This window comes from Maylandia zebra, linkage group LG8 (genome assembly GCF_041146795.1).
Source record: "Maylandia zebra isolate NMK-2024a linkage group LG8, Mzebra_GT3a, whole genome shotgun sequence".
In the NCBI taxonomy this organism is placed as follows: domain Eukaryota; kingdom Metazoa; phylum Chordata; class Actinopteri; order Cichliformes; family Cichlidae; genus Maylandia; species Maylandia zebra.
In genome coordinates this window covers 15,644,946-15,671,932 of record NC_135174.1, presented here as the reverse complement: position 1 = coordinate 15,671,932, position 26,987 = coordinate 15,644,946, and the positions used below count along the sequence as shown (strand labels likewise).

At 40.3% G+C, this 26,987-nt stretch overlaps 2 protein-coding genes across 4 annotated transcripts; both read right to left on the bottom strand.

Annotated features, from left to right (window-relative positions):
- Positions 1-1,617: 1,617 nt before the first annotated feature.
- rundc3ab (RUN domain containing 3Ab) lies at positions 1,618-14,215 on the bottom strand. Of its 2 annotated transcripts, XM_004574988.3 has the most exons (11): positions 13,841-14,213; positions 6,174-6,289; positions 5,837-5,964; positions 5,624-5,709; positions 5,450-5,539; positions 5,274-5,354; positions 5,000-5,165; positions 4,599-4,756; positions 4,320-4,439; positions 2,864-2,964; positions 1,618-2,779 (listed from the first exon to the last, which is right to left on the bottom strand). In XM_004574988.3, the coding sequence occupies exons 1-11, from the start codon at positions 13,933-13,935 to the stop codon at positions 2,637-2,639; spliced, it is 1,284 nt and encodes a 427-aa protein (XP_004575045.1). In that variant the 5' UTR covers positions 13,936-14,213; the 3' UTR covers positions 1,618-2,636. The 2 variants fall into 2 exon arrangements, with proteins under 2 accessions (XP_004575045.1, XP_076743602.1); XM_076887487.1 differs by lacking the exons at positions 1,618-2,779; positions 2,864-2,964 and adding an exon at positions 2,981-4,172 and having other exon boundaries at positions 13,841-14,215.
- Positions 14,216-16,111: 1,896 nt separating this feature from the next.
- Positions 16,112-26,889, bottom strand: pth3r (parathyroid hormone 3 receptor). Of its 2 annotated transcripts, none has more exons than XM_023155018.3 (13): positions 26,582-26,889; positions 23,285-23,390; positions 21,751-21,861; positions 21,453-21,577; positions 20,798-20,892; positions 20,541-20,694; positions 18,682-18,835; positions 18,548-18,608; positions 18,396-18,462; positions 18,209-18,303; positions 17,966-18,107; positions 17,815-17,856; positions 16,112-17,715 (listed from the first exon to the last, which is right to left on the bottom strand). In XM_023155018.3, exons 1-13 carry the CDS (start codon positions 26,645-26,647, stop codon positions 17,245-17,247), a joined length of 1,689 nt encoding a protein of 562 aa, XP_023010786.3. In that variant the 5' UTR covers positions 26,648-26,889; the 3' UTR covers positions 16,112-17,244. The 2 variants fall into 2 exon arrangements, with proteins under 2 accessions (XP_023010786.3, XP_076743948.1); XM_076887833.1 differs by having other exon boundaries at positions 20,798-20,889.
- Positions 26,890-26,987: the final 98 nt, after the last annotated feature.

Here is a 26,987-nt window from a genome sequence, read left to right as displayed (position 1 = left end):
GACTTGTGGTTTGTTCAACTCTGCAAACCAGGAAAAAATGACTATTCTCTGTCCTTTATAGAAAAAAGAAGCTTTCTCCCGGAAATCCTTCCAAACAAGCCATATTTGTTCAATCTTTTTCTAATTTAACTGTAAAGAACTTTAACATTTATCATGCAAACTGAGGACAGTAGAGTGTATGTAGCTCTGTGGTTTTTTCCAGTTTCTCTGACCAAGAGGTGAATTTGTCGGCACGTCCACAGCCTGAATGCTCATGACCAGCAAACTGCAGTAGAGGTGCTCACACTGCTGATGAGTTAGTGAAGTGCAATTAATTAGCAGCCACCTACCCTCTTAATTCCTGTGGAAAGCAGGTAACTCATGAGGGTGTATTCAGTTTTTCACATTGATTTTGCATTTCAGTTGTTTACCTGTGTGTGACAGCTGGTATTGAAGGAAAACAGAGGAGGTGCCTTAATTAGAAGTTTTGTGCATATATTCAAGCAACTACAGGGGGTTACAGATGTGTTTTGTGAGTCGGGATCAGGTGTGCAGGTGGAGGAACACTAACCTGTGCACCTTTGGAAGTGAAGGTGCCAAGGGCGTAGATTGATTTACCAGAGCAGCAGTGATCCACTAGCTGTTCCAGGCATGGGGTATTGTTTTGATTTGTTGGGTTTTTTTTGAGTGGTCCATCCTGGCAAGTGAGCCTGTATGGACAATGGTTGCTTCCTTTGGGATGGACCGGGCATTTTTTTTTTTTGTACTTTTTGTCTTTTTTGTTTGTCTGTCCATTTCTTGAATATATGCTTGCTTCCTTGTTACAAATCCTATTGATTTTATTCAGCCTGGTCTCTGTTTTTCATGGGCTACAGTAAAACTAATTAGGTGTGGAACTCATTAATGGTGTCTGATCACTTAGTGTGCTTTTGATTGGTTGCAGTGAAATGGTCATTGGTCTGTTGTTGAGATTGGGGAGCGACTGACTGTGAAAAAAAGATTTGTTTTCCTTAATTTTCATTGAAAAAAGTTTTTTGTTATTGCTAGTAACCTGCTGTGGGTTTAACATGAGGTTGTATATACCCAATTTTAAGACCTGCTAAGGACCAGATTCTTTTTTATGATATGTACGTTCTTTTTCCCCATTTGTGTCTGAGTATTAAAACAACCCATTATGCCAAAATCAACATGTCACTGGATAGGTGTAGTCTAAGTGCAGTCAGATCATGGACAATATGTGCAGGAAAGTCTAGGTAACACGATATCATGATGTCCAAATTTTATCAGAGATCAGATTTGTCAACCTTATGGTGCTACAAAATATTTGGGAGAACTCAGAAGCTAAAAGAACAATTCATGCAAAAGTACTTAGTAATTATATAAATCAGGGGATAATGTACAACAGTGTAGTAGATAATCCCAGCACCTTGATTAATGTCTGTACAAAATGCTATGACAGTCCATCTAATAGATTATAGATTCTTCACTCGCCATTTAAAACTCTGACCTGCTGGTGGCGCAACAGAAAGCATCCCTGAGGATTAGCTGTAGTGCTTAGAGGAACTATTCTCATAGGATAGGAACTGAGCGATTTCAGCCTGGATCGAAGCGGTAGATATGCTGATGGTATATCCATTAAATACATAAGCACATTTAATGTTTCAAAAAAAGGCAGTTTTATTGCAGTTTTAAACGTTTCCCAACTCTCAAAAACGCCGCATTAAAAAGCAATTTACACATGTGTGACTGACACAGGTGAGTATGTCGTGGACGTAACTGTAACAGAAAAGGAAAGCTCACAGAAAGAAAAAAAAATGGCATACGCATGTTGCACATTCACTATTTCTCTCCTGCTCAAACTATTCTATCAAGCTAGGTTTGTAGAAAAAGACAAGGACAACACTCATTCTGCATAGTCACAATAAACTCTGCGTTTGTATGCAACAGATTTGTTTTTTTTAAATGTTCACACTGTGGCATCTCCACAGTCCTCTGTAGCCTGTGTGTCTAACCTAGCGTATGATTGAATAAGGTCTAAACTGTCATTGATTTTAATATCATAAAGTAGCTTCTGTTATTTATTTTTTTAAATAATCTTCATCATAAACCATCTGACTCGCCACATTAAAAGCTTCTGTTCTAAAATCTTTTCATGCTCCTGTAACAGTATATAATAGGGCTGTTTCTCCATAAGGATATAGCAGCTCACCCATCTTGTGAGTGTTATTCAACAGGCAGAGTAAGATAGGCTGACAGATCGATAAGACACAGACAAAAGGACAGCGACACACAGAACGACCCTACAGCGAGCTTCGATGAAGGTGACCGGTTCAGATGGGTGACTGTAAGTGAAGGAGGGTCAGACTTAAACCAGCTGCTTTACAGTGCAGGAGGCTTAATGATGTCACGACAATGAAAGGCAATGACGCTGTAGGAGGCCATGAGGCAGTGCGGCAGCTTGCTCCTGTATCTTGGCTGCACAGGCCCAGAGAGCGTGCAGGCTGCTCTTCCACAACAGGTGTAAGCTGAGAGAGTGCTGGGTTTTAAAAGTAAAGGGACTCAAGTCTGTCAAGCATCTGTCCGCCCACCGAGAACAGTCGTTTTATTTTCACGCCGGAGCGTCTTAATGTTTCTTGGCAGTGTTTCTTTGGTGCCCCCTAGCTGGGAGAGAGGGCAGGACTGTTCTCTGTGCTGATGTTGACCAGGCACTCGCTGGACTTCAGGCTAGTCAGAGATTTGCAGCTTGGGAAGGACGCCAAGGACCCACACAGGCCCATCATGGAGGGGGTGTAGTCCTTTTCTGGGAGGGTGGGACAAACATATAACGGGAGGGTCAGTTTAACTGTACACACATGTTTCATCGCTTGTGTGTCTGAGTTGTCACCTGTGCACCAGGCCCTCCCATTCTGTTTCCCATGAGTCCTCTGAGAGTCAGAATCCAGGCTGACCTCCACTGACAGCAGCTCTGTGCTTGGAAAACTCCTCCTGAAAGAGAAAACAAGGCAAATATTTATATATGGCTCAAACCAGGTTCAAATTTTGAATTAAAAAATTAAAATGTTTTCTATACAGGTTTACATGGACATAACTACGCCATTTGATTTTTGCTTGTGATTTACACAAACTGCTAAGTGCTGTCTGATCTTTGATTGAACAATATTATACACCCACCAGCCACTTCATTAGGTGCACTGCTAATCAACACAATTATTTTATAAACCAGTCAAATGGCAGCAAGTGAGTGCAATTAAGCATGTACACATGATGAAAACAATGTGCTGAAGTTCAAACTGAGAATAAGAATGAGAAAGAAAGGTGATTTAAATTACTTTGAACGTCTCCAAAGGTCGATTCTGTTCATCTGGACGTAGCGTTTTCAGTGGGAGAAACGTTTCGTCACTCATAAAGTGACTTCTTCAGTCTCAGCTGACTGCAGGTTTCCCCAGTCTTATAAAGAGTACATTTTCATAATGACTGAAACCAGCCCACTAAGGGAACAATGGGCTGGGAGGTCAAACTTTGAACGTGGCACACCTGATGCCAGAGTATTTCATAAACTGCTGATCTGCTGGGATTTTCCCACACAACTGATGATATATACCACAATATAGTGCATTTTCTGTAAATTTAGTGAATAGTTTATATAATCTGTCCACCAAGAGTACTATTTATTTTTCACATTTAAATCAAATAATTAAAAATGAAATAAATATGGGCTGTACGCAGTATTATCCAATAGTGATACTAACTAGATGACCTCAGAGTCACGCAAGAGCTTCCCTGAGGCCACCGGGTATCACTGCTGTTCCTGTATGGAAACCAGCATGTCTGCAAACATCTACTGCAGAGTGTCCAGTCTCGGAGGAAGCGCACCGTTAAGCGCATACAGGAATGTTGTTCGGCTCGTCCACGTATCTGTTGTTGCAGCTACAGAAGTAGCTGCCTGTTTAGGAATGAGCTCCTCGATTTGTTTTGGTTAGTCCTTCTGTGTTGCCATGGTGACTATTGCAAACCGTCAATTAAAACAAATAAACGATAGCCTATAACATGGAACGATAGACGTTTGAATATCGTCCTCTGATGTATTTCCTCATCTGTAGAGTTTAGGAGAATGGTCTGAAAAAGTGAACAACGTGTCTAACCTTGAAGCAGATGGACTTTTTGATTCCATGCTGTGAAGAACTGAAGCAGTTCTGAAGACAAAAGGGAGTCCCAGCCAGTATTAGCAAGGTGTAACTTAAAAATGCGACTGGCTGGTGTATATTATTGTTATTACAGAGTTTGTGCATATTGTCAAATTGCAACAACGAGACAAAGTAACCATGCTGCCTGTAGCAAACCTGCGAAACAGCTTCAAGTCCTCTTGGCTGTCGAACGGCTCGAGCGTTGGCCACTGGTTGACGAGTGGGATTGAGAGGTTTTTCGCCAAGTGGTTGGAGTCACACGGAATCAAGCTTGTCCTGAGACATGTGAGGGTAAAACATAAGTCCCAACAATAGAACCACTGAAAAGCAAACACAGTCCACGGTACTCTGCAGTGAAGAGTGTTCATCAGTTAAGCTGGCATTGTGTTAAAGCTATTTGCTTAAACATGCTAGCCATCTGTGTGTTTCACTCACAGTTGCTCCTGAAGCTCCAAGACAATGGCCTCTAGTTCCCTTTTCTCCTGTTGGCTCTGGGTCTGCAGCTCCTCCAGCCGGGCCTTTAGCCTCTTGTTCTCCATCTCTGTGTTCTTCAGCTGTGACTCACGCAGACGCACAAGCTCCTCCAGGTAACCCTGACAACACACATTCAGACTGAGCCAAAATTTAAAAAACACATTCACCCTCGGATACTCATATTAGACATCAACCATCTGTGAACGGTCATAGTAATGTAGAAACGATTCCGCAGTATAATCTTTGTTATTAACTGACAGATTAATAGAGTCATGAAACGATGAACGTATTTATCTGCATTTATTAACCTTAGATTTAAATCAAGCAACAGCGACAGAAACACATCATGTTTGTCCGCCCACCTTTTGTGCATTGACAATCTTGAACCTCTGCTCCATCTTGCGACACTTTGTGCTCCAGCTCTCCTCGTCTGTGACCAGGGGGATGTAAGGATGTTCAGGGACGCTGTCGTCACTCGCGCTGCTGTCAACACTCTGCCGATCATCGTCATCGCTCAGGTAATCATAGCTGTGACACGAGCAGCCAGTATCAGTATCTTATTGACTTTGAATGGGCTGTGCAATGGTGTTTCTGTAACTTTCAAAGTGTTTCTGAAATACATGAAGGTTGGTGTACCTTTGTGTAAATTTCAAGTATGGAGTATAGTCAATCACTGCAGGAGATTTCCCATCCAGGGCCTCCCCTTTTAAACAGAAGCTGAGGGAGACAAACCAATCAGAAATTAGAAACTTTATACATGCATAAGGATTTTAAAAGTATCAGTCTGATATCTAAAAGTCAGGACGCCCCACCTAAAGTCTATAGCTCCAAGACCTATTAGCATCCCTGTTAGCACTGTAGCTTCTTCTCTTAACATGATGGCTCCCTCTGCATAGAACCTCCTAAAGCACAAAGACAAGTGCAGTTAGGTGGGAACATGTTTGTACGAGGATCAAGTGATTTTTATTATATAGAGAGGTGCTAACTTGGTTGTCCTGCTGTCCCTCAGAGCAGTGGCGATGTATTCAGATAGCCTCTTCTCCATCAGAGCTACTCTCATCCAGGCTCGGACCTGAAAGGAACACCAAAGCTAAAGAAATTAGTCTGGAGAGTCACAAAAATGACTTCTAAATTAGTCCCAATAAATCTACATATTCTTATTTATTTGTAATTTTTTTGTCATCGTATGATGGTCTTGCCTTGGCTCGTGAGGTGCTGATGTTTTCCATGCTCTCAATGCTGCTAATGCAGCTGTTGGGGACTTTAGCACAAGCCAGGCGGATGTAGTCCCAGTAACTCCTCTGACCATCGAACCAGCTACTAGAGCCTGACACAACAAGCATGTGAAGTGCGTTAGTTTTAGTAAGCACTGAAAAACACGTTGTTACACTACACCTATATTACTGCGAATAATAAAACAACATGGTTCTGCTTGCCGAAGCTGCTAAACAGGACAGAAAAGTTTCAGTAAACACTGTAAGAGCCTTGATTCAACAGGACGTTAAGTCCCAGTATGTTATCTCCTCAGTTTAGTACCTTTGAAACGGTGGCTGAGGATGTGTTCAAGGATGGCGGCGAAATTGACAAACTCTTCTGATGAATCATCGATGGGCTCGGCCGTGTATTTCTCCAGCAGGGTCTTAACTGAAAACCTGTGTGTGGTGGAGAGGAGCGAGGAGAGCACTTATTCGAGCACTTATTCAAGCATAGAGGGAAAAGATTAGTCAGGAAAAACGCTGATGGGTTACCGCTGTCTTCGTTTCAGTTTACAGTAGGCAGAACATGTCGTACATCAAACTATTGCTAAACATTTGTGAATCACACTTGATAAACCACACAAGTCTGTTTAAGGATGCAGTCGCGAAAGAACACAGTGTTCTGCCACTGTGATACATTTAGTTAGCTCTTAGGTTTAACCCTAAAAAACAGACTGAACATTTTTAATGAGTACAATTAGAATGACTATTCATTTTCTTACATGATTTCTAATATCATAAAAACACAAATTACAGGAATATGCACAGATTTAAAGAATGTACATGAGCAGATTATGTACAGTATTGCGCTCTACGTTTATTTTTCTGTGTTCAAAAATTTGTGATGGCTGTTCCAGATGACACGGGATGGATCCTTGGATCAGTGTAGAGAAAACAGGAGATGATAAGACTGTGGAATCGCTCTATCTTCTGCCAAATTGCTTGCTTAATTTGGCAGAATATAGAGTAAATAGTAAGCACTGAAAAATCACACAATTCTCCCCAGACTACAGAGCTCTGTGCTGTTTTTATAGGAAGCTGAACTCTTGTCTCTGTATGATAACAATTTAATGTGTAAGAAAGTTACTTTCTATATTTGAAGAAAAATGGTTAAATATATATGTTGTTATGTGAATTTTTGGATCCGGTGTCATAAATGTGATGTACTTGTGTGATCAGTGAATGGTAAAATGGCAACAATGGGAACATTTTAAGACTCTGATCTCGGTGTCAGACTGACCTTACTGAACAAAATACTCCACGTTGTCCTATTCTGTCAACACGTAATCTTTCAGATATACCACAAGCTAATGTACAAGTTAGGTTTTGTACACAAGGGTCTAAATGTATTCTGTGACCATGGCAGATAAGAGAGATAACTTGTCTCCATAAATATCCTAGGTTTCCTTGTTCAAAACTCATGCTGTAATCTGTACTGTACAATTAACAAAGGTCAATGAAACTCATAAAAGCAAAATATCTGGGTGGTGTTAGCTTGTTAGGGCAGGGCATAAAGTAATTATGTATGATACAGCTTAATAATAGTTTATTTTTACAGCACTTATCAAAACTAGAGTTACAGAGTACTTCCCAGAAACACAGAATAACAGAACAAACAAGGAGGAGATTATACAAAACAATGAACATATCAGCGGACACTGTACTGGTCCGTAGTGGTGAAAAGAGAGCTGAGCGTAAAAAAGCAGCTCTCGATTTACTGGTCGACCTATGTCCCCACCCTCACCTGGTCATGACCTCTGGGTAGTGACCGAAAGAATGAGATCACAGATAAAAGTTGTGGAAATGAGCTTTCACTGAAGGGTGGTTGCCCTCTTCCTTAGAGATAGGGTGAGAAGTTTAGCCATCTGGGACGGGTAAAGCTGCTACTCCTCCACATCAAAAGGAGCCAGTGTAGGTGTAGGCATCTGACAAGGATGCTTCCTGGGTGCCTCCAAGGTGAGGTGTTCTGGGCATGTCCCACCAGGAGGAGACCCTGGGGTAGATATGCTAGAGAGATTACATCTCTTGGCTGGCCTGGGAACGCCTTGGTGTTCTACTAGACAAGCTAGAGGAGGTGGCCGGGAAGAGGGAGGTCCAGGCTTCTCTGCTTAGTTTGCTGGCCCTGCAACCCGGCCCCGGATAAGTGGAAGAAAATGGATAGATCGATGGATGGAATTTACATATCAATTAAAACACAAGACTTAACATCAAAATAAAATAAGGTGAATCTTAAAAGAAGACACTAATGAGGTGAGCTGAATTTTCTCAGGCAGGTCATTCCACAATCGAGGAGCCCCAACAGCAAACATTCAAACGCTCAATCGACTTGTGTCTTTACATGTGAGGTGGGAACTGTTAATGGGTTTCAGACCAAGGATCTCAGCTGAGCACTGGTTGGTAGAAGAACTGCAGTTTGACTGTATATTTTGATGCTGGGCAATGAAGGACTTTAAATGTAATAAGTAAAATCTTAAAATCAATTCCTAGAGAAATGCACAGCCAGTGTAGAGTCATCAACACTGGGGTAAGATGTGCTCAGTTTTCAAGGTTCTGGTAACAATCTGGCAGCTGATTTTGCATAGTCTGAAGTCTATTTCATGCTTTCTGATTGATATCTGTTAAAAGACCAGTACAGTAGTCTAACAAAGAGGAAATAAAAGCATAAAAAGCAAAATAGTCAGAGTGTCACTAAAACTCAATATTGATCGAATTCCCGCAATATTCCTTAGGTTATAGTATCAGGACTGCGTCATCAATCAATCAACCATTACTAATCTGATTTCCCATAATTATAATCAGGGTTAGAGCACAGAGTTCAACTATTTGAAATTGTACAAGCGTATCTCCATCCCATTTGAGTGTGGATGTAATTATGTGATCTCTGACAATGTACCTTCCATTTCCTGCAGAGTCTCATTTCTACACTTCAGTCTGATGTCATCCTTTTACTGTGAGGAATATGTTCATCGAGCACTTTCAGGAAACTCCAACAACTTCCTTTGTACTAGATAATTTCAGCTGATGACATAAGTCTCCCGTAATACATTCCTGACTTCCAGGATCTTCCTGTGAAAACCCTTTAACTTTTGTATGTGTTGAAGATTTGAACAAATAAAATTAGTTCAGAGAGACATAACTCAATAATGATAATAATCATAAATCATTTGGCAAGATTTTATCCATAATTTCATAAATATCCTACTTTTAAATTTTGGCTGTAAATATTGATAACTGTGGTGATGTATGGGGAAAACTTTTAGCTGAGTCACTGGTCACTTATGCGCGTCATCTAGTCTCCATGGCATGCAACTACTTTAATCCACTTTACCCTATTATCCTGTTTTAATTTTGATTCTTGTACATTGAGCTTGTTTCTTATTTCATTACACTGTAAAAACAAAGACTTTGGAGAAAATAGAGGGTTATTAAAACTCAAGGGAACAAGATATTACAGATATTAGCAAGCTGCTTTTTGTTGCTAATGCTAATTAGCATTAACAATATTAATAACATCAACTAGCATTAGCATAACAGTAGCTGTGTCCCAACTCCTAGGCCGCAGCCTTCGAAGAACCCGGCCATCATGGTCTACGTGGGCCGGGTCCTTCGAAGTCTGAGAAGGCTGGAAGTGCGAGGCTGTGAAATGGGACGGTCTAGCCTTCAGATTTGCGTCACCAGCTGTCTCGGTGGAGTTGAATAAACTCAGCTGTCTGCTCCTTGCTCCCTCAAATATAACAGAACATTGGAGTAAATTCTCAACCATCTCACGTTTCTGTTTAATCAGTTTTCTGTTTGACGTTTATTCAGCTGCATGAAAAGTATAACTTTAATCTCAGCCAAAACGATTTACTAAGGAACAAATAAAACACTGAAAAAAGCCAAACAATAGTATTTTTACATTATCTAAGTGACTTATATGTTTAACCTGAGTAGCGAAAGACCACGCAGGGTCTGAAAATGTGGCGGGAGTTCGGTGTTCTCGACGGCTCTAGTGGGTAACAGACATCTGTGAAAACGTCAGAGCCCTTTTGCAAATATGTGATGTCTTGATAAACCGAGCAGATATTTGAAGTTTACACAGCTACATTCTTGCCTGAAAATATCTTAAAAGTTTATTTTGTGACCCAGAAAGAGTAATATTAAAACTAAGCCGCCATTGTTGGAAACTGGAATTGGCTGGGCTGCGCTATGAATTCTGGGATAGGTTGGGCCACGAAGGATACACCTGACCCATCCTTCATATCCAGGAAAATGAAGGACGGATTTCGGGGCCTCATTTGGAGCGGCCCTTGAATTGGGACAGCCCTCATCGCCTGGCTGTGACGTAATCGGCCTTCAATACACAGACGATCCAGCAACGCACACGAGAAAACACAGGGCTTAAATACACACAGGGCAATCAGGGAATGGGAGACAGGAGGGAGACACGGCTGGGATTAATTAGACATAACAAGACAAGGGGAAGCAAAACTAGAAACACTGACAAGAGACATGGACCTTCACAATAAAACAGGAAAGACACCGATAAATCTCTAAACAGGCAAACCTAACAGACTAGGAGACAGAACATAGGAACTTGAAACATGGAACAGGAGAGCACAGAGGACACACAACACTAGGGATAATCACAAACAACCCAAAATAAACAAAACCACAGAATATTAATAAATTTAAACATAAACAAGGAGTCCACAGACTCCGGACCGTGACACAAACAGCATAAGTTTGTGATATCAGGAAATGAGTATTTCACATCGCTGTGGACGTATTTCCAGCATCAAAGGTCTGTTTAAGGTCATGCCAAAGCATCTGAAATTTAAGTCTGGATTATTTTAGACCACTCCAAAAACCTCCTTTTTTTTCTTCTTGTTTTGTTTTGTTTTGTTTTTGAGTCATTCAGACATTCTCTTTCAGGATTTTCTGGTAGAGAGCAGAATTCATGGTTCCATCAATTACAGCAAGCCTGAAGCAGCAAAGCAGCCCCAGACCATCACGCTACCACCACCATGCTTGGCTCTTGTTACGATGTACTCTTTTCATGAAAGGCTATGTTAGTTTCACAGCAGATGTAACAGGACCCAAACCTTCCAAAAAGTTAAACTTTTATCTCACAGATAGGGCTGCCACAAACGATTATTTTGATAGTCGACTAGTCACCGATTATTTATGCGATTAGTCGACTAATCAGATCATCATCCACTGGACGTAAAACTACAGCTTATTGCACCAGCAGCATCTGCTCTTATATAACTATCATTAGCTTACAGCTTTAAGTGTTTAAGGTGCTAACTAAAAATAAAGACAAGATGATAGTTTATTCAATTTTAATGAAATTTGCAGATTGTTTCGGTGAAGTTTAATGAACTCCTTGCTATCTAAAATATAACAGGACACTGGAGTATATTCTCCAGCATCTCACACTTTTGATAATCAGCTGTCTGCTTGACGTTTATTCAGCTGTGTAAAAACTATAACTTTAATCTCAGACAAACCGATTTACTCAGGAACAAATAAAATACAAAAAAAAAAAAAAGCCAAACAACAACATTTTTAATTTATCTAAGTGACTCATATATATTTAACCTGAGTAGCGAAAGACGGCGGTGGGTTAGAAAACAATTTGCCGGGAGTCCAGTGTTCTCACCGCGCTAGTGACCTAGCCCCCGGCTAGCTATCGAGCTGGTGGGTAACAGACGTCTCCGAAAACGTCGGAGCGCTTTTGAAAATATGTGGTGTCCTGATAAACTGAGCCGATATTTGAGGTTTACACAGCTACATTCTCGCCTGAAAATACGTTAAACGTTTATTTTCTGACCCAGAAAGAATAATAAGAGTAATATTAAAACTAACTAGCTGCCGCCATTGTTGGAAACTAAGCTGGGCCGCGCTATGATTTCTGGGACACAGCTGCTTCTTCTTCTTCTTCTTCGGGGTTTAACGGCAGCTGGCATCCTTGTACATGCAGTGCTGCCATCTTCTGTTTCAGTCCGTTATTACACTCTTAAATCCTGCTACTTATTCCTGCGTCTTTTGGGATCTTACAAAGCTTCAAACGACGCGTCGACTATTAAATCAGTCGTCGACGATTTTGATAGTCGACGTAATCGTGACTAGTCGACAAATCGTGGCAGCCCTACTCACAGAATGTTTCCACAAAAGTCTTGGGGATCATCAAGATGTTTTGTGAGACGAGCCTTAGTTTTGGTTTCTCCTTGAACTCTCCCATGGATGCCATGTTTGCCCTGTCGCTCTTTTATTGTTGAATCATAAACTCTGACCTAAACTGGAGCAAGTGAGACCTGAAGTTCTTTAGCTGTTGTTCTGGGTTCTTTTGTGACCTGACATCGACTTTGTTTCTGATCTGTTCATGAGTTTCTTTAGATTGTGGCAAGATTGCTTGTGGAGGTCTTTTGGCCTGCTTCCATTTGTCAGACTGGTTTATGTTTATATTTAGGTTATTTCTTGATTCACCATGTCATGCAGTAATCAGACCTTGCAATGGTGAGCGAAACTGAACTCAGCTTTCCAAAAAATGTGGATAATCACAGTAAATGCATGATTTAACCAGGTTCACAATTACACTTTCACATAGGGCTAAGCTATGTCCTGAAAATTGACAGCATTTTTTTACCTTAATAAAAGGAAATCATCATTCAGAATTTCACTTTGTATTTTTTAAGTTATCTTTGTCTAATATTAAAAAAAAAGAAAAGAAATCAGGAAGTAGTGAAATATTTTTCCCAGCACTGTGCATTTGTGGGTGTATATTTTCAGCAATATACACCCACAAATGATATAAAAGCTCACAGGCAAAGAATTTTCAGTTTATTTTAAGCACCATTATTTCTTCAGCAGTGACCACTAAATGTTTTCCTGGACACTAAATAATTCAGCAGGACTATTTTCTACAAGAACACCTGTCAAATACTATTTGTCCAGTGACGGTAAGATATGCAGTGAGCCGTGAGAAGGAAATTAACCATCTCCTGCAAACAGAGAGAAAATATTATGGCTAAATACTGGTCATGTTTTGCAGAGTCACCATCTTTATGTTTTACTGGCCACGTTCACATCTATAAACAATGCTTATCTTATCACAAGCCACTGAGGCAAGTGATTTCACTCCCCATTGTTCCAAAGGCAACAATGCCTCATTCAGCTGCATCAACTGGATAATAAATGGCTGACTATCCTCAAAACGAGCACAATCCCTGCATTTCCTGTGTATTACAAACAGCAGGGCGGGGACCTGACCTAGATTCACCTGTCATTGGCTCACAGAGGTCCTGCTTACTTACTTTTTTTTAAAACCTTTTTTTACTGACTTTAATGCTCTCAATTTACATATAAGAAGCTACAATATGCAGTGGAGCTGAAGTGAGCTAACACTCCTATGTCCACCTTGGCAACTGACCCCTTTTAGATTATATAAAATATTTTATGCATTGGGAAAATCCAAATTTAAGTCACAGCAGCTTTAAATGTGCTGTGGGCTGTGGATGTCTATCTACGTTGAAGCTGATGCATGACTGAGCTGAATGATAGCACAACTACTGCTGGATGAAGTGGAAGCATGCCTGCTGACTTACAGGCTAAATGCTCTGTCCCTTTACATAACCATAATCGTTAGAGATCATTATGTGCCTGCACCGTCAGGTCAGTGTTTGAGCCTACTGAAGAACAAATCTCTATCCAAAATCACAAAATCCAAGCAGGACTTTATGTAAAGATCTTATACTGCCATCCTGCCTTAAGTCCCTAGGGTGCCAGCTAGTCCTTGCTCCAGGAAGGGTGTCGTCATAGCGACCACACCATCAGCACTGGGATAAAAATTGCACTGACAAAGATAAAAGTCACACAGAGAGGCCACTGTCTGATGCAGCACTGAGGGCATTAAAAATGTCCATCACCATATACAACATAAGGCGTGTTGGATAATGCACTCACCTGCAGACCGTGAGGAGGTTTTTCCTCTCCACCGCGAGGTTCCTAGTCGATGCTTTTTTCGAGACATCTCCCATGGCCATCGCTGCCTGCTCCATCCAGGAGTAGGCAGCCCTGGAAGCAAACGACCCCTCCCTGTGGGCCACCGGCCCTCCTCATTCACTTGTGGATGCCGGAGAGGATGCTGGCGGCCCGCGTCAAAGCCGCTGACAGACAGCGGCGGCACTTTGTGAGACGACGGAGGAAACTGCTCGACACATTAGACACACCAGAGCGCGCGGAGCGTGGGCTTTGTTTTTATGTTTACTTCTGTGACCTGCTCACGGGACTGAATTGTGTCTGCTCGAGCCCCCTCTTTCTGTCTCCGCCCACTTTTCTGACTTCATCATGCCGTCATTGGATCGTTTCGTGTCGTGCGGACCGAATTACGTCACCGGCTCCAGCGACACGCAGTTTCTTTGAGAGCTTAATATAATATATAAAGACCAGGGATTATTTATTTGTTTGTTTGGTTTTGTGCTCACAAATTTATATTTTACAAAAAAACCCTAAAATAGACATTTAATATTTAATATTTATATTTGCAATATATGTATTGTTCAAAATCCTCATCATTTTATCTCTTTAAGATAGCAAATGCTCTATCTCAATTTTGGAAATTTCATTTGCTATAGTGATTGAAATGCACATTTTTATTATAATTATTTGTTAAGACTGTGTATGGAAAGTAATACAATCATTAAATTTATCAATTTTTATTTTGAACATATGACACATTTTATACACGTTGAAAGTTTATTTCGTTTTTTCTGTATGTTTAATTTATGCATCAATAATAAATGATAATTTTCTATATTATTATAAATAGATATAGAATAAGAGATGTGCTTGGACCTTTTATTTAATGCATTGTTTAAAGATTGTGTTGGATGTATTTGAGACTGAAATTTCTTTCTTTTCTTGTTTAATAACTGTTCCTGGTAAAAGCTTTGTAGCACAATAAACCTGATATCATCACCACCACTGCGGTCACCGTGCTGGCTCACTTCCTCCTCTCGTAATTTCCAATCAACATCCTCCCGTCATTTCCCTGCTCTTGCTATTAGAGGAAAGTGCTCGTGTTTTCAGCTGATTTAGTGTCAGCACAGCAGTGGTGCAGACACGTTGGCCCCAAACCTTTTCTGCTCGAATGAAACGACAGCTGGTAGCAACCACAGGTTGGTTGGTGGGTGGGGGTTGGGAGCTTTTGGTCCTGGACTAAGACACAGATCTGTGTCTGCTCCACATGTCTGACAACACAAAATGTGTGAAAAGTTCATTTAAAATTCATTAGTTATGAATAAAATCATAAGCATAGCCTAAATGAATGATCCAGCATGTATATAATGATTCTAAAAATGCCGTTCTACATCATGAGAAAATTTTCTCTTACTCTGAATATATTTTTGATTATACAACTTGTGCAGAATAAATCTATGTGACTTTATAACTTTTACTGAAGTAAAAAGTCTAAATCCATAAAATTGTATGGCTGAGGAATAAAAATCTTGGACATGCCACTGACTGGGATTATATATATTTATGACACAATAGAGCTTTATAATATTGGAAATAATGTACTTGAAGGCTATGGCAGACTATGTTTCACTGTAAACAATAAGCACATTTCTTATGTCTTAAATGAGTCGGATGTTCTTTTCATGCTGTCCACTCCCCTCAGTGTCCCAAAATCACCTTTTCAGCAGAGACTTTATTCTAGTATCCTCCATAATCGCTTTATTATCATATCAGATATTTCAACCACAGCTTGTCTTTTGTCTTCTCTCCCTCCCCTCACCCCCAATTGCTCGTGGCAGATAGCTTCCTCTCCCTCAGCATTTTTGTGCTGGAAGTTTCTTCCTGTTAAAAGGGAGCTTTTCCTTCCCTCTGTTGCCAAGTGCTTGGTGAAACGGAGTTATCTCATTGTAGGGGGTCTTAACCCTACAATGTAAAGCATCTTGAGGCAACATTTGTGATTTGGCATTATGTAAATGAACTAGACCATGTTTCAATTATTTATTTCTTGAATTCAATTAAATATTTCTTGTTTTTCTCTGTGTTTGGTCATTTTTTTCTTTATGCAGCTATTCCTTAGCTTCCAGTTATGTTTCACTGCCACTGCCAGATAATTAAAATCCATAAGTCACTTCCATTACTGCTGTACAGTTTATTTAAAATACTCCCCAAAACATTTCTTAAAATACAAGTGTTAAATTTACACATCATAAACACAGAACATGATTCTCTTTTAATGGGCATCTAAAATATGTACAGGTATGGTTTTCTGTCTGTTTCTCTGCGAATGCCGGTGGATTGTGGCTTAGAGGTTTGTCACTCCTGCTCCAGGTCTCCAAATGGCTCAGGTGCCTCTGTCTGTGAGTCAAAGATTGAGGGGAGTGTGTGAAATTCTGGACAGTGTTGTGAGGGCGTTCAGGGCAGAGGTTACACGAAAGAAGGAGTTGGAGTTTTGCCTGCATGGGGCGAGAGGTTCACGCATCAGCCTTCAGGGTCCTGTCAGACTGATAAATAGGTCTGCAAACCTGGACAGCAACAAACATGAAAATAAGTCCAGACATGCTGTCTAGGTGCCTTTAAATCTAATCTCATTGTGACATTTGGATTGTAAAAAGCGTTCACACCCTCATTAATGTGTGGCTGATATGTGGAGGTGTACATTTAGGCAGGGAAGGGCTGTAGGAAGTGCAGTTTGAACAAGGAGGTCAGTGTGAAAAATGCAACACAGGAAAGACGAGAAGAGGGAGAAAAAATTCTCCCTATTTATACATCCAGGTCTGTCCTTTGACTTCTCTGAATTCTTTAGTTTAGGATTTCTCCGTTCACATCAGCTTGAAAAATCCACAACACATCCACACACAAAAACATCTGTCTTTATGACATGAGAATTTAGATTTAGAGTTCTTAAATTGTGGTCCAGTCACTAATGGTAGCCTATGAAAGGATGCTCGACTGTACCGTGACAGCTTATGTCATACTATGATGTTGCAACCCTGAAATCGAGACCAGTATTGTATTATTATCATTATTTTTATCACACAACCATGACACTTACCACTATAAATATAACAAGCAAACTCTGATTAGCCATATTACAAGCAAGAATTGGATTGGATGCATGCATTTCTTTCTACTGTATGTGGCTCTGAGCCATTAAAAACTTCCCAGCTTTAGTCCCCAGATTTGCTTTTCTATAGTAACTAAAGTCTTTCAGCACCCTTTCACCAAATTAAGATGCCGTTGGATTCCCCTATTTCTCAAAATCCTCATCTAAACACACATAACAAAACATAAAGCAGTGCTCCTAATTGAGAAAACATGTAGCTTGCCGTGATATTTCAAAGTAGCAGCAATCACAAGATGGTCTCCAGCTCTTTGGGAGATAAGGAGCTGATTAGATCTTCTTCTCTGTGGCTTTTGCGGTCATCATCTCCTTTGTTGGCTTTGGCTTCTCTGGTAAAACCTCCTGACTCAGCACCTTCTGGTTTCCACACACCCAGCTCCTGCTGGGGGCCTGAGGCCTCGCTGTCAGTCGAAGTGTAAATACGTAGGTTGGTATGATGGTGGGGGGGAGTTGTGGAAACTTGACGTGGCAGTGGGGGTCTGACCCCAGAACCAGAGGCTCCACCTGAGCCAACCACCCCTCCAGCAAAGGACAGAGCTCTGGGATTGGCAGCAGACAGGCACACGCTGTGGGTGGTGGTATGTGACATCATGCCGCCGTAGTAACAGCTGCCTCCGCCGCTGCTGGTGATCCTCGTTTTCTGCTTGAGGTCTAGCACCAGGCTACGTCTTAACCAAGCCTTCTTTACCTCGGTTTGCACCTGGGAACAAGATTTATTTAATTTTAGTTCCTTTATTTTGTTTACCAGATAAAAAAATATATATAAATATGAGTCGATTCTGTATTGTAGCTTTATTACCTCACCATTGCAGAAACAGTAGATAAACGCCACAAAAAACCCCTGCAAAGATATGAGATTTTATTCAAAAGAATCAGCTTTCATTATCATTGCAGTTGAGCTTACAGCATATAATTGCATGCAGTGCTTGTTTTTATAAATGTGTCCTGACCTGGGAAGAGTTGAAGAACATCTCGTAATGCATCTGCACCTGCCACAGCAGCCCAGTGACCTCAGTGTAGGGAAGAGCCATGAACACCATGTAGTGAACTCCAAACAAAGGCATGAGGACTAATGTGGACTTGAGTAGCTTCCTGCAGAACAAAGAGTTTATTTCATTGATGTTTCTTGTCAAACAGATGGGAGCTTAAAGTCCAGAGATTAAAAACATCCACTATTTTCCTTGGAGGGTTACCTGTACTGCTGTCGGGGGTCCAGTTTGCCCGTGTTGGTTTCCCACAGTTTAGAGGCCAGTACACGAATGATGTTAATGAACAAGAGAAAATTCACCTGCAGGGAAAGAAACCGAAATCCAGATTTAAAACAATATACTCAGAATATCAGTCTTTAATGCTCTTCTGATTTAAATCCCCTTTTCTTACAACAATCGCAGCCAGAATAGGGACTTGATAGATCCATTTCAAGTTTCCGGCACTGAGATCCCAGCATCTGGAAAGAGCCATGAATCTATTTCAGGGAGCATTTGTTGTAGGAGTGTAACGTAAACATAAGATAAATGGATCACATGACTCACTGAGTGTCTGCCAGTGAAGCTCGTGCGCTGACCCAAATGGACACAAACACAGCTGGAACACCTATGACAAGCACATGGGACTATTAGAAAAATTGGCATTAGTCCAAAGTGTCACCTGCCCCAGTGTCACTTACCCCAGCCAGTGATGGTGAGGGCCCACAGGTAGTTCTTGTCAGACAGGAAGGCCATGAAGATGAGACTATGGAGGTACAACCCCTCCACCAGGATCCAGTAATGATTTGTTGCCAGGAAGTACAGGAAGAGAGTAACAGCTGCTTTACAGCCAGCCTAATGACAAAAACAGAAAATATCAGCAAAACTTGTGATAATACATTCACTGATCACTTTGTTAGGTATACCTGTTCACCTGCTTGTTAATGCGAAAATCTAATCAGACAATCTCACGAGAGAACTCAGTGCACGATGTAGACATGGTCAAGGCGACCTGCTGAAGTTCAAATTGAGCAGCTGAATGTGGCATGGTTGTTGGTCCCAGACAGGCTGGTTTGAGTTTTTCAGAAACTGCTGATCTACTGGGAATTTCCCACACTACCATCTCTGAGTTTCTACTGAGGGTCAGTTCTCTGGGAACTAAAGTATGCAGAAGAGCATCTCTTAAGGCACGTGTTGAACCTTGGGCTACGGCACCAGAAAAGATCACCGCACTTCTGTCAGCTAAGAACATGAAACTGAGGCTGAAACGTTGTGTGGTCTGATTAGTCTCAGTTTCTGCTGCTACAAAAGTAGGGCAGGTGGTGGTAGGGTCAGAATTTGGCACAAATCACCAGATCTCAGTCCATTACAGCAGGTGTGGGCAGTGGATTCCTGTTGTGGATGAAGAAATGAGAAATGTGCTGTAACTGTCATGTAATGAGTGTGTGGCGAACATGGAGTGGACCCAGATGCAGGACTGATCAGTTGGATTTAGACTCAAAATGTCAACTTTATTAAGGTGGAGGAAACAAAAGATAAACAATGACTAGGCAGAGTAGAAACTGATAAAAGTGACTGATTGAGATCACACATAAAGTGAAGGAGAACGTGATGAAGAACAGAGGAAGATGCAGACAAATAATACACACGAGTGTGATTAAGGGATGTGGAGACGCATGGGAACAGAATCATAACTAACAAGACAAGGACGTCATAACTCAACATAACACATATGAGACAGAGGACTATCAAAATAAAACAGGAAGTAACACGCACACACACACACACACACACACACGCACGCGCGCGCGCACACACACACACACACACACACACACACACACAAAGACTCAGACTAAGGCATGTGAACTTGACACTGGGACTCGGGATAAACTCAAAAGGAGACATGACAGGCTGGGGAGACAAATGGAGAGCACACAGAGACAGGATTACAAAGTTATTAAATAGACAAGACAAAAACTGTAGACAGCCATGAAGACAAAACACAGAGAGACCAGACGAACACGGTGACATAACCGGAAAGAAAGAGTAAGAGTAAGAAAACAGAGATGAGAGATGAGACTAGGACAGACTGGACAGGAAAGAGGCATTCACATGATAAAAACAAGAAACTGGAAGTATAAATACTAAAAACTCAGAGGCACTAGGAAAACTGAACTCAAAAGTAACTAATGCAGAAAACTAATGAAAATCTCTTCATTCCAAAAGAAAGAATCCCAAGACCAAAACAAACTCAAAACACTCTGTCAGAGACCCAGCATCCTTAGGCAAGATACTAAGCCCACGGTGCTCTCTGATGCATCCATCGGAGTATGAATGTTAGATAAGTGTAGAAAAAAAGTTCTTATATGAGCGAGGTGTTTTGAGTGCTTATGTGCAAATATGGTTTGTTTAGCTTTGCAAACAGGCCATGCCATTGTGAACTACCGCTACTGTGCTGACTGCCATACAGCCGATAGTCTTGATCACAATGAAGTATTTAAAAAATGAACAAAACTGAATAACTGGTGATAAGAAATAATGCGACGTTACAATTTACCATATGGGGCTTCTGTCCTGTAAAGTTGGGCTCAGCTTCACTGCCATCAGATATGGAGTAAAGCACAGCGTCCTTCACAAAGATGCTGACCGCTCGACAGATGAAGGAGGTGAAGAGGTGAACGTGGATGTAATTGCGTGTGCAGTGGAGACGCCTGAAAGAGAGGAAGACGTCTTTGGATGCAACAGACTGAAGTCCGGAGATGCTGTTCGGTTACAGGTTTATGGATCAAAGCTCGTAAGCTGTTTTCTTCTTACTTGAAGTAGCAGAGAATGAAGACTGCCACCAGCAGGGATGCGAGAGAAATGGAGTAGCCGATGGTGTACATGAGATGGAGTCGCTCAAACACCTTCTGAAACACAGCAAAACATCTTTTCATATCTGGAAACAGAAGTGACTGAACAGATTTGAACACATTGGTAATTTTGTATCTTCAGCACAATTAGCACACTGGAGGGAAAAGGTCTTTTGAAGACAGGCCTAGAGTATTTTGTAAGAATATGGCCGGTTTACACATATTCTGTCATGTAAAGATGCAAATGCACACTTACACATTACCACAAGAATCTTTAGTGAACCATCAAAGCTATAAACATAGAGATTTGACACAAAGACTAGCATAGGGGGAGTGTGGCTATCCCTTATAGAGAAAATTTCGAATCTAAAAATACTAGCAAAAACTTGATGTAAAAAAGAAACGATGTATTGTAACATAAAACCTTGTAAAAGATCATTTGTAACCTGGGCGTAATAAAGTTGCAATACTGAAAGAGCTAAAAAAACAAAACAAAACAAAAAAAGAATATGGCCGTTGTTGTACTGTCTTCTAAAGAAGTTCTGTCTCTTTTCTGCTGTTAGATAAACGTGCACAAACAGATTAATTCAACCCAGCACTGGATCAAATGCACACACCTCCTCGTGGCTTCTGTGATTGAAGGTCAGGTATCTGGTGCATTCGCTGTAGTTTGCCCAAGTGCGGTTGATGCTTGCCACCTGCTCCCAGTTGCCTGACACATCACACTGACGGTAGGCTCGCCCTGTCCATGGGAGGGCAGGACATAATGATAAATTTTTTGAATAAGGAAATCTTTGATTTTATACTTTTCAGTTGCATTTTTCTCAAAACTACTGCTTCCTGGTTATTGAGGTTGAAGGATGCTTTTTATACTGTGTAGATGATCAGATGCTAGTATCTCTGGAGCTCTGCTACCTCTGTGGTTGAAGTCATAGATGTACTCCGGGCACTGAACTGAGACCAGCTGACCTGCTGTGCTCTGTGGCCAGCAGATGATCCCATCCCACTCTGGGGTGCAGTCGCCATCTTCAACAATGGTGTGAAAAAAGTGTTAGCAAGCTGATAGATCTGTGTATAGTTCACACATTGTGCCACCTAACGCTGTACTTTTATTCGTAGACTGCTCTTGAGTAGCTTTGCATGATTCAAAACTTAAAATAATCCTCAGTGATCTAAACTTCAGTTCATATTTTATCTGAAACAGGCCCCTCCTTGACTCACAAGGATAACTTATACATGAGCTGCCCTCATTATCTAAAACCTCTCCATGTTTAATATCAGAGGTGAAAATCACAGAACAACCCACAACATCAGTGTATTGCAATTTGTATCTTTTTGCAATATACTGCAATATATTATATTCCAATTCATCACCTTTTTTTTAAACTGTTAATTATTTCCTCAAAGTTAGTCACCTCAAGGTGCTTTATATTGTAAGGTAAAGCCAGAGAAAACCCCAACAATCACATGACTTCTACAAGCAAGCACTTGGCGACAGTGGGAAGGAAAGCTCCCTTTTATGTGAAACAATTCAATACAGCTCTGCAGTATTGCCACACAACAGATTACAATACTATGCTGTGTCGATTTTTCACCCCACCCCTATTTAATACCACTGTAAGGGTATATATGTGATACACAGTTAAGGGGAGTATAACTGGTGCATTTGAAATAAACATAAACAGAAAAAATACATATAAACACAAAAGTATACCCATATACCTATTAATCTTTTTTACATGACCATAATGTTACATCATTAAGTTACCGAAATACTAAATAGGATTTTAATGCTGCTACCAGACAAAGTTTAGCTAATTTAAACTTCTTTAAATCACATTTGGCTGCTTTTACCTGTAATAATACATCATATAAGACCATTATTGTCTTTTTATGGCACTTTTAGCACTCCATATATAGATTTCCTTCAATATTGGAGGTAAAATTGTAAATGAGCTGATGCATAAACATACTTGCTTCCAATGCTTCCTCAAGATTGGTAAATCAATAAAAATGTAACACTTAAAGCTTGAGTCACATTTCCTGAGAAGATTTGTAATATTTAATAATACCGCATTGAATCAGCTTATCAAGCATCAGCTTCTCCATCGCATTTCCAAATTAAAAATGCCTCGCTGTGTAATAAAAGAGATATTGGAAAGCAGGATATTGGACTGGGTGTTGCATCTGATCCTAAATAAACAAGTGATGCAATAAACAGTTGATCTAATTGTGTGTTTGGACGTGCACTCACTGACCGCCTGTTAAAAAAAGGCTCTTATTTGACAGGACCTTCTTTGAAATATTAAAAGTCAGACATACTTCCAGTGTTGACTGCTTTTTATTTCTAACTGGAGGCTCACAAAGTCATAGAAAGTATTCAAAACCGGGGGGAAAGCAGTTCCATAAAGAGGCACTCTGTATAGTGTTTAAAAAGAAGTCCCCAAACCTTTAATGAGGGGCATTTGTGCCTTGATGCTCCTTTCACATCTGGCATGAGCACCAATCAGAAGGTAGATCTGCTCATCCCGTGTGATGACATCATCAGAGTCAATCTGTAAGAAAAGGAACAAAAAAGCATCACATGAATTATGAAGACACGCCCACCAAGTTCTCAGTAATACTACGTATAGATACATTATTGCATATATGTTATTTCAATGGTAAACAATAGAAAACAAGATTAATACATAATGATCAGCATAAATCATGTCATTTATTTATACTGAAGGGCCATATAACCCATCTATGCATCGTTCTGAGATGATCCTCATGAAACTCTCTCTGAAGTGATTCATCAACCACAACCTCTCCCAAAGATCTGATGTGCTGCCTCCAGGTGTTGTGAAATAGTTGTGTGAGAGTGCGGTATGTGATGATGGCCCGCCAGGCCCTTTATTCACAGCAGCTGGGCTGCCGCTGGCCACACGGGGATCTCATCCTCGGGGGCCATGCTTGTGTGAACCGGTCAGCACAAGCAGCTTTGTGTTCCCGGGTGCATTTCACGACTGAGCATCAAAACTAGCAGAGCATGAGAACGGTTTGGCAGAGGGGAGCAGCGGAGCAGACAGAAGATTTGCAAAGGAAGAGAAACAAACAAAGCAAACTGCCACCTCTTCAAATTATCAAAAGTCCTTTTTTTCTCCTTTAAAATTCAGTTTTTTTAATTGATGCTTTAAGGGCCTTGTAGTGAATCAAATGGCCTGGAAGTCATATAGACGGACAGACTGTATTAATCCCGTAATTACAGCAGCACAGGGATCAGCAAGAAGTACAAACTAATAATATGAAACATTGAAAAACAAAATAAAGAAGAAAAGAAATCTAGTATAGAAATTAAAAAACAAAAAAACCATATAAGTAATTTCTACTGTCATTCAGTGGACTTTGGCTTGAATAAAAGAGGTGAGTACTGACTCTCACATGCTAAAGAAAACGATTTAGTTGATTTATAAATTACCATGTAGGTAAATGAATACAACGTTACAGTGAAATAAACTGCAGCTGGCTAAATGTTTGTTTCTAGTAACGCTGGACGCTGAGCAGCGATCATTCGCTGTAGAGGTTTGATTAATGTTTACTGTCAAGCAACCCTTTGAGTAAATATAGAAAATCGGAGGTTTATTTATTCAGATAAATAATCATTTAAACATTGTGCTTATGTAACAAGATTAATTACTTAAAGTTACCATTTTGGGCATAAATATTTTTTGAGTGTATAAAGATGCAAAACATATGTCTGCTTTATAATAAAGGTGAGAAATCCTGTTATCAACATTGCTAATAGATAATAATTGGTAAACAGAAGTAATACTAATACTAATGGTAAATAATTAAAATCTTTAACAACGTGTAACTCTGAGGATTTGGTACTTTGACTTGTTTTTCAAATTTTATTTCAGTGATTTTAGGAAATGATAGATCTGAAAAAAAAGAAAAATTGATTTATAAAACTTTATTAGATGTTACTTTTGCAATATAATGACTAAGCAGAACAATGTAAAGTGGAGGAAAAACGGTCTATCATATCATGTATGGACCAACTTTGAAACACAGACTATAAAGTTATGAATACCATTGTTGGTAATAGCTGTAGTTGTGCAAATGAATTTCAAAGGTTCAGCTACACAAGTCAATCAACCCTCAGACCTGTAAATGCAACAACATCCGGCTTCTTCTAGAAATATCTTTCCACAATTTCACTGCACTTTCATTTCTTGCCTTTTTGCTCCTGATCGAGCGCACAGGTGAGCCGGTAGCACTGACACGCTGTGAATCGCTCTATTTTCAAGATTATGTTTAATTTTTTGCATTGGAGAACTCAAGACTAGCTGCTTATGTGTCCTCATCAGTGCTTGGTTCTGAACCACATAACTGAAATTAAGAAAAAGCAACATTAAGAAGCTAAGGCACCAGGTGGCAACACAGACTATAGGGGGCTTTTAAAATGTGTTAATCTTATAAGCAACACATTTTTAAAACTGGGAATGGGAAGAAACTTGATAAATAAATAATTAAAATGTTTAAAATACATCTTATATGTTTAAATATTCATTTACTTTTTATGTCACAGGGAGCCACTGGAGATTGATAAAAGGGCCGCGTGTGGCTCTGGGAGCTGTAGGTTTGAGACCCCTGGTTTAGCATATCCAGGCATCCTGTGTAGTTCAAACCCTTCACTGTTGAGTGGATTGGATCTAACAGAGAAGTTATCTGGGCCTCTTAATACAGAAGGGGAGCTTTTTTGTTTTTCTCCCGACACAAACTGTTTAAACTGCCTTAGCCTCCCACCTCCATGATCCTGTTATCCTGTCCGAGATCAACACTCAGGATGGACACGGGGGAGATCCAGAGATGAAGAAGGGCACTTACGGTCACTGTTAGCATGCTTCAGTCAGCGAAAGGTTAAAAGGGTCAAAGCTGATTATGGTTTGTGAGGTAAAGCAGACCACAGGTGACTTCTGATAAAGGAGAGGGATGGTTCTTGTGCTGCTGTGATGTGAAGTTCTTTTTCTCTGCCTCGAGAAGAACTATATTAATATATCCACTTTTTATATGAAAAGAAGTATTTTTCTACTCAATTAAATTTCTTATGAGCTTTTTTATAATTTGTCTCAGTTGTCTCATGGTTTGATGCGAGATTCACTCAAAATAGAGGAATGGAGGTGGGTTAGAATACTTTTTATTTTCCTCAGCAGGACTGCTGGAAAACTTATTCCTTATCACCCCATCAGTTAACTAAGAAGACACTGTCATCTCAGTCTTGCTGCTGAATGTCTGGCATGTTTCCTGAAGCATTAAATAAATCTAATTCAAAGCATCAAAGCGGATCACAGATACATGAAATTTTCTAACTTTGGCCCAAACTGCAGCAGTGCGGATGTGTCATGTCTGACTCAGGGTCATAATAAAGTGTAAGATATGCTGCTGCTGTGTGAAAAGTTTAAATTTAGGACACAAGACGCAAGTGAGACTAAGAATTTATCTACTGCTCCAATCCGTTTAAGATCATTATTAGCCCTTTTAAGTAAAGTTTGCTTTGAAAAAGCTTACATTAGTAGAAATCATCAAGAAAATTCAATATCTGGGTTTAAATTGCACTTATTTGACCTCATTTATGTTAACAGTAAAGCAGCAGAGAAATAGCAGCAAACCAGGAGTAAAATATTTTCCCCTGACAAACCCCATCAGTGAATAACTGTTCAATAATTAAACAATTTAAATATTATGAATGTAGTCAACTTACCAGCGCTGAGGCTGTTATTACACCGTGGAAAAAGTAAAAAACAATAATTCCTTGTGCAGACAACATGATGTCTCTCCAGCTGAAACAGAACAGCACACCTTTCACTCTCAGATCATTTTATCCTCTTCAGGTTGTGCTGAAGGAACTTTGTCCTAAAGTTAATGTTCTTCTCTCGTGTCCCATCTGTGCTCCTTTATTAGTCAACAGGAACTGTGTTTTGGAGTCTCTTGAGGTCCAGAGTTTTCTGCATGAAGCTCAGTTGACATTACTAATGAGTTTTGAGGGGCTGTCTGTGGTTGGATGATCTCTCTTTGGGGAAGAGAGGAGCACTGAGGAGGAAACCTCCTCCTTCGCTGCTCTTAGGACTGTTGGGATGAGATGGGTTGGCCTTGATATGCTGTGGCTT

Coding starts and splice junctions, on each gene's coding strand:
- rundc3ab (XM_004574988.3), bottom strand. CDS start 13,935: ATGGAGCAGGCAGCGATGGCCATGGGAGATGTCTCGAAAAAAGCATCG. Junction 6,290..13,840: donor AACCTCCTCACGGTCTGCAG/GTGAGTGCATTA, acceptor CACCACACACAG/GTTTTCAGTTAAGACCCTGC. Junction 5,166..5,273: donor TACTTGAAATTTACACAAAG/GTACACCAACCT, acceptor CTCGTGTCACAG/CTATGATTACCTGAGCGATG.
- pth3r (XM_023155018.3), bottom strand. CDS start 26,647: ATGTTGTCTGCACAAGGAATTATTGTTTTTTACTTTTTCCACGGTGTA. Junction 20,695..20,797: donor TTCATTCTCTGCTACTTCAA/GTAAGAAGAAAA, acceptor CCTCTCTTTCAG/GCGTCTCCACTGCACACGCA. Junction 18,836..20,540: donor CAGGACAGAAGCCCCATATG/GTAAATTGTAAC, acceptor TTTTGTCATTAG/GCTGGCTGTAAAGCAGCTGT.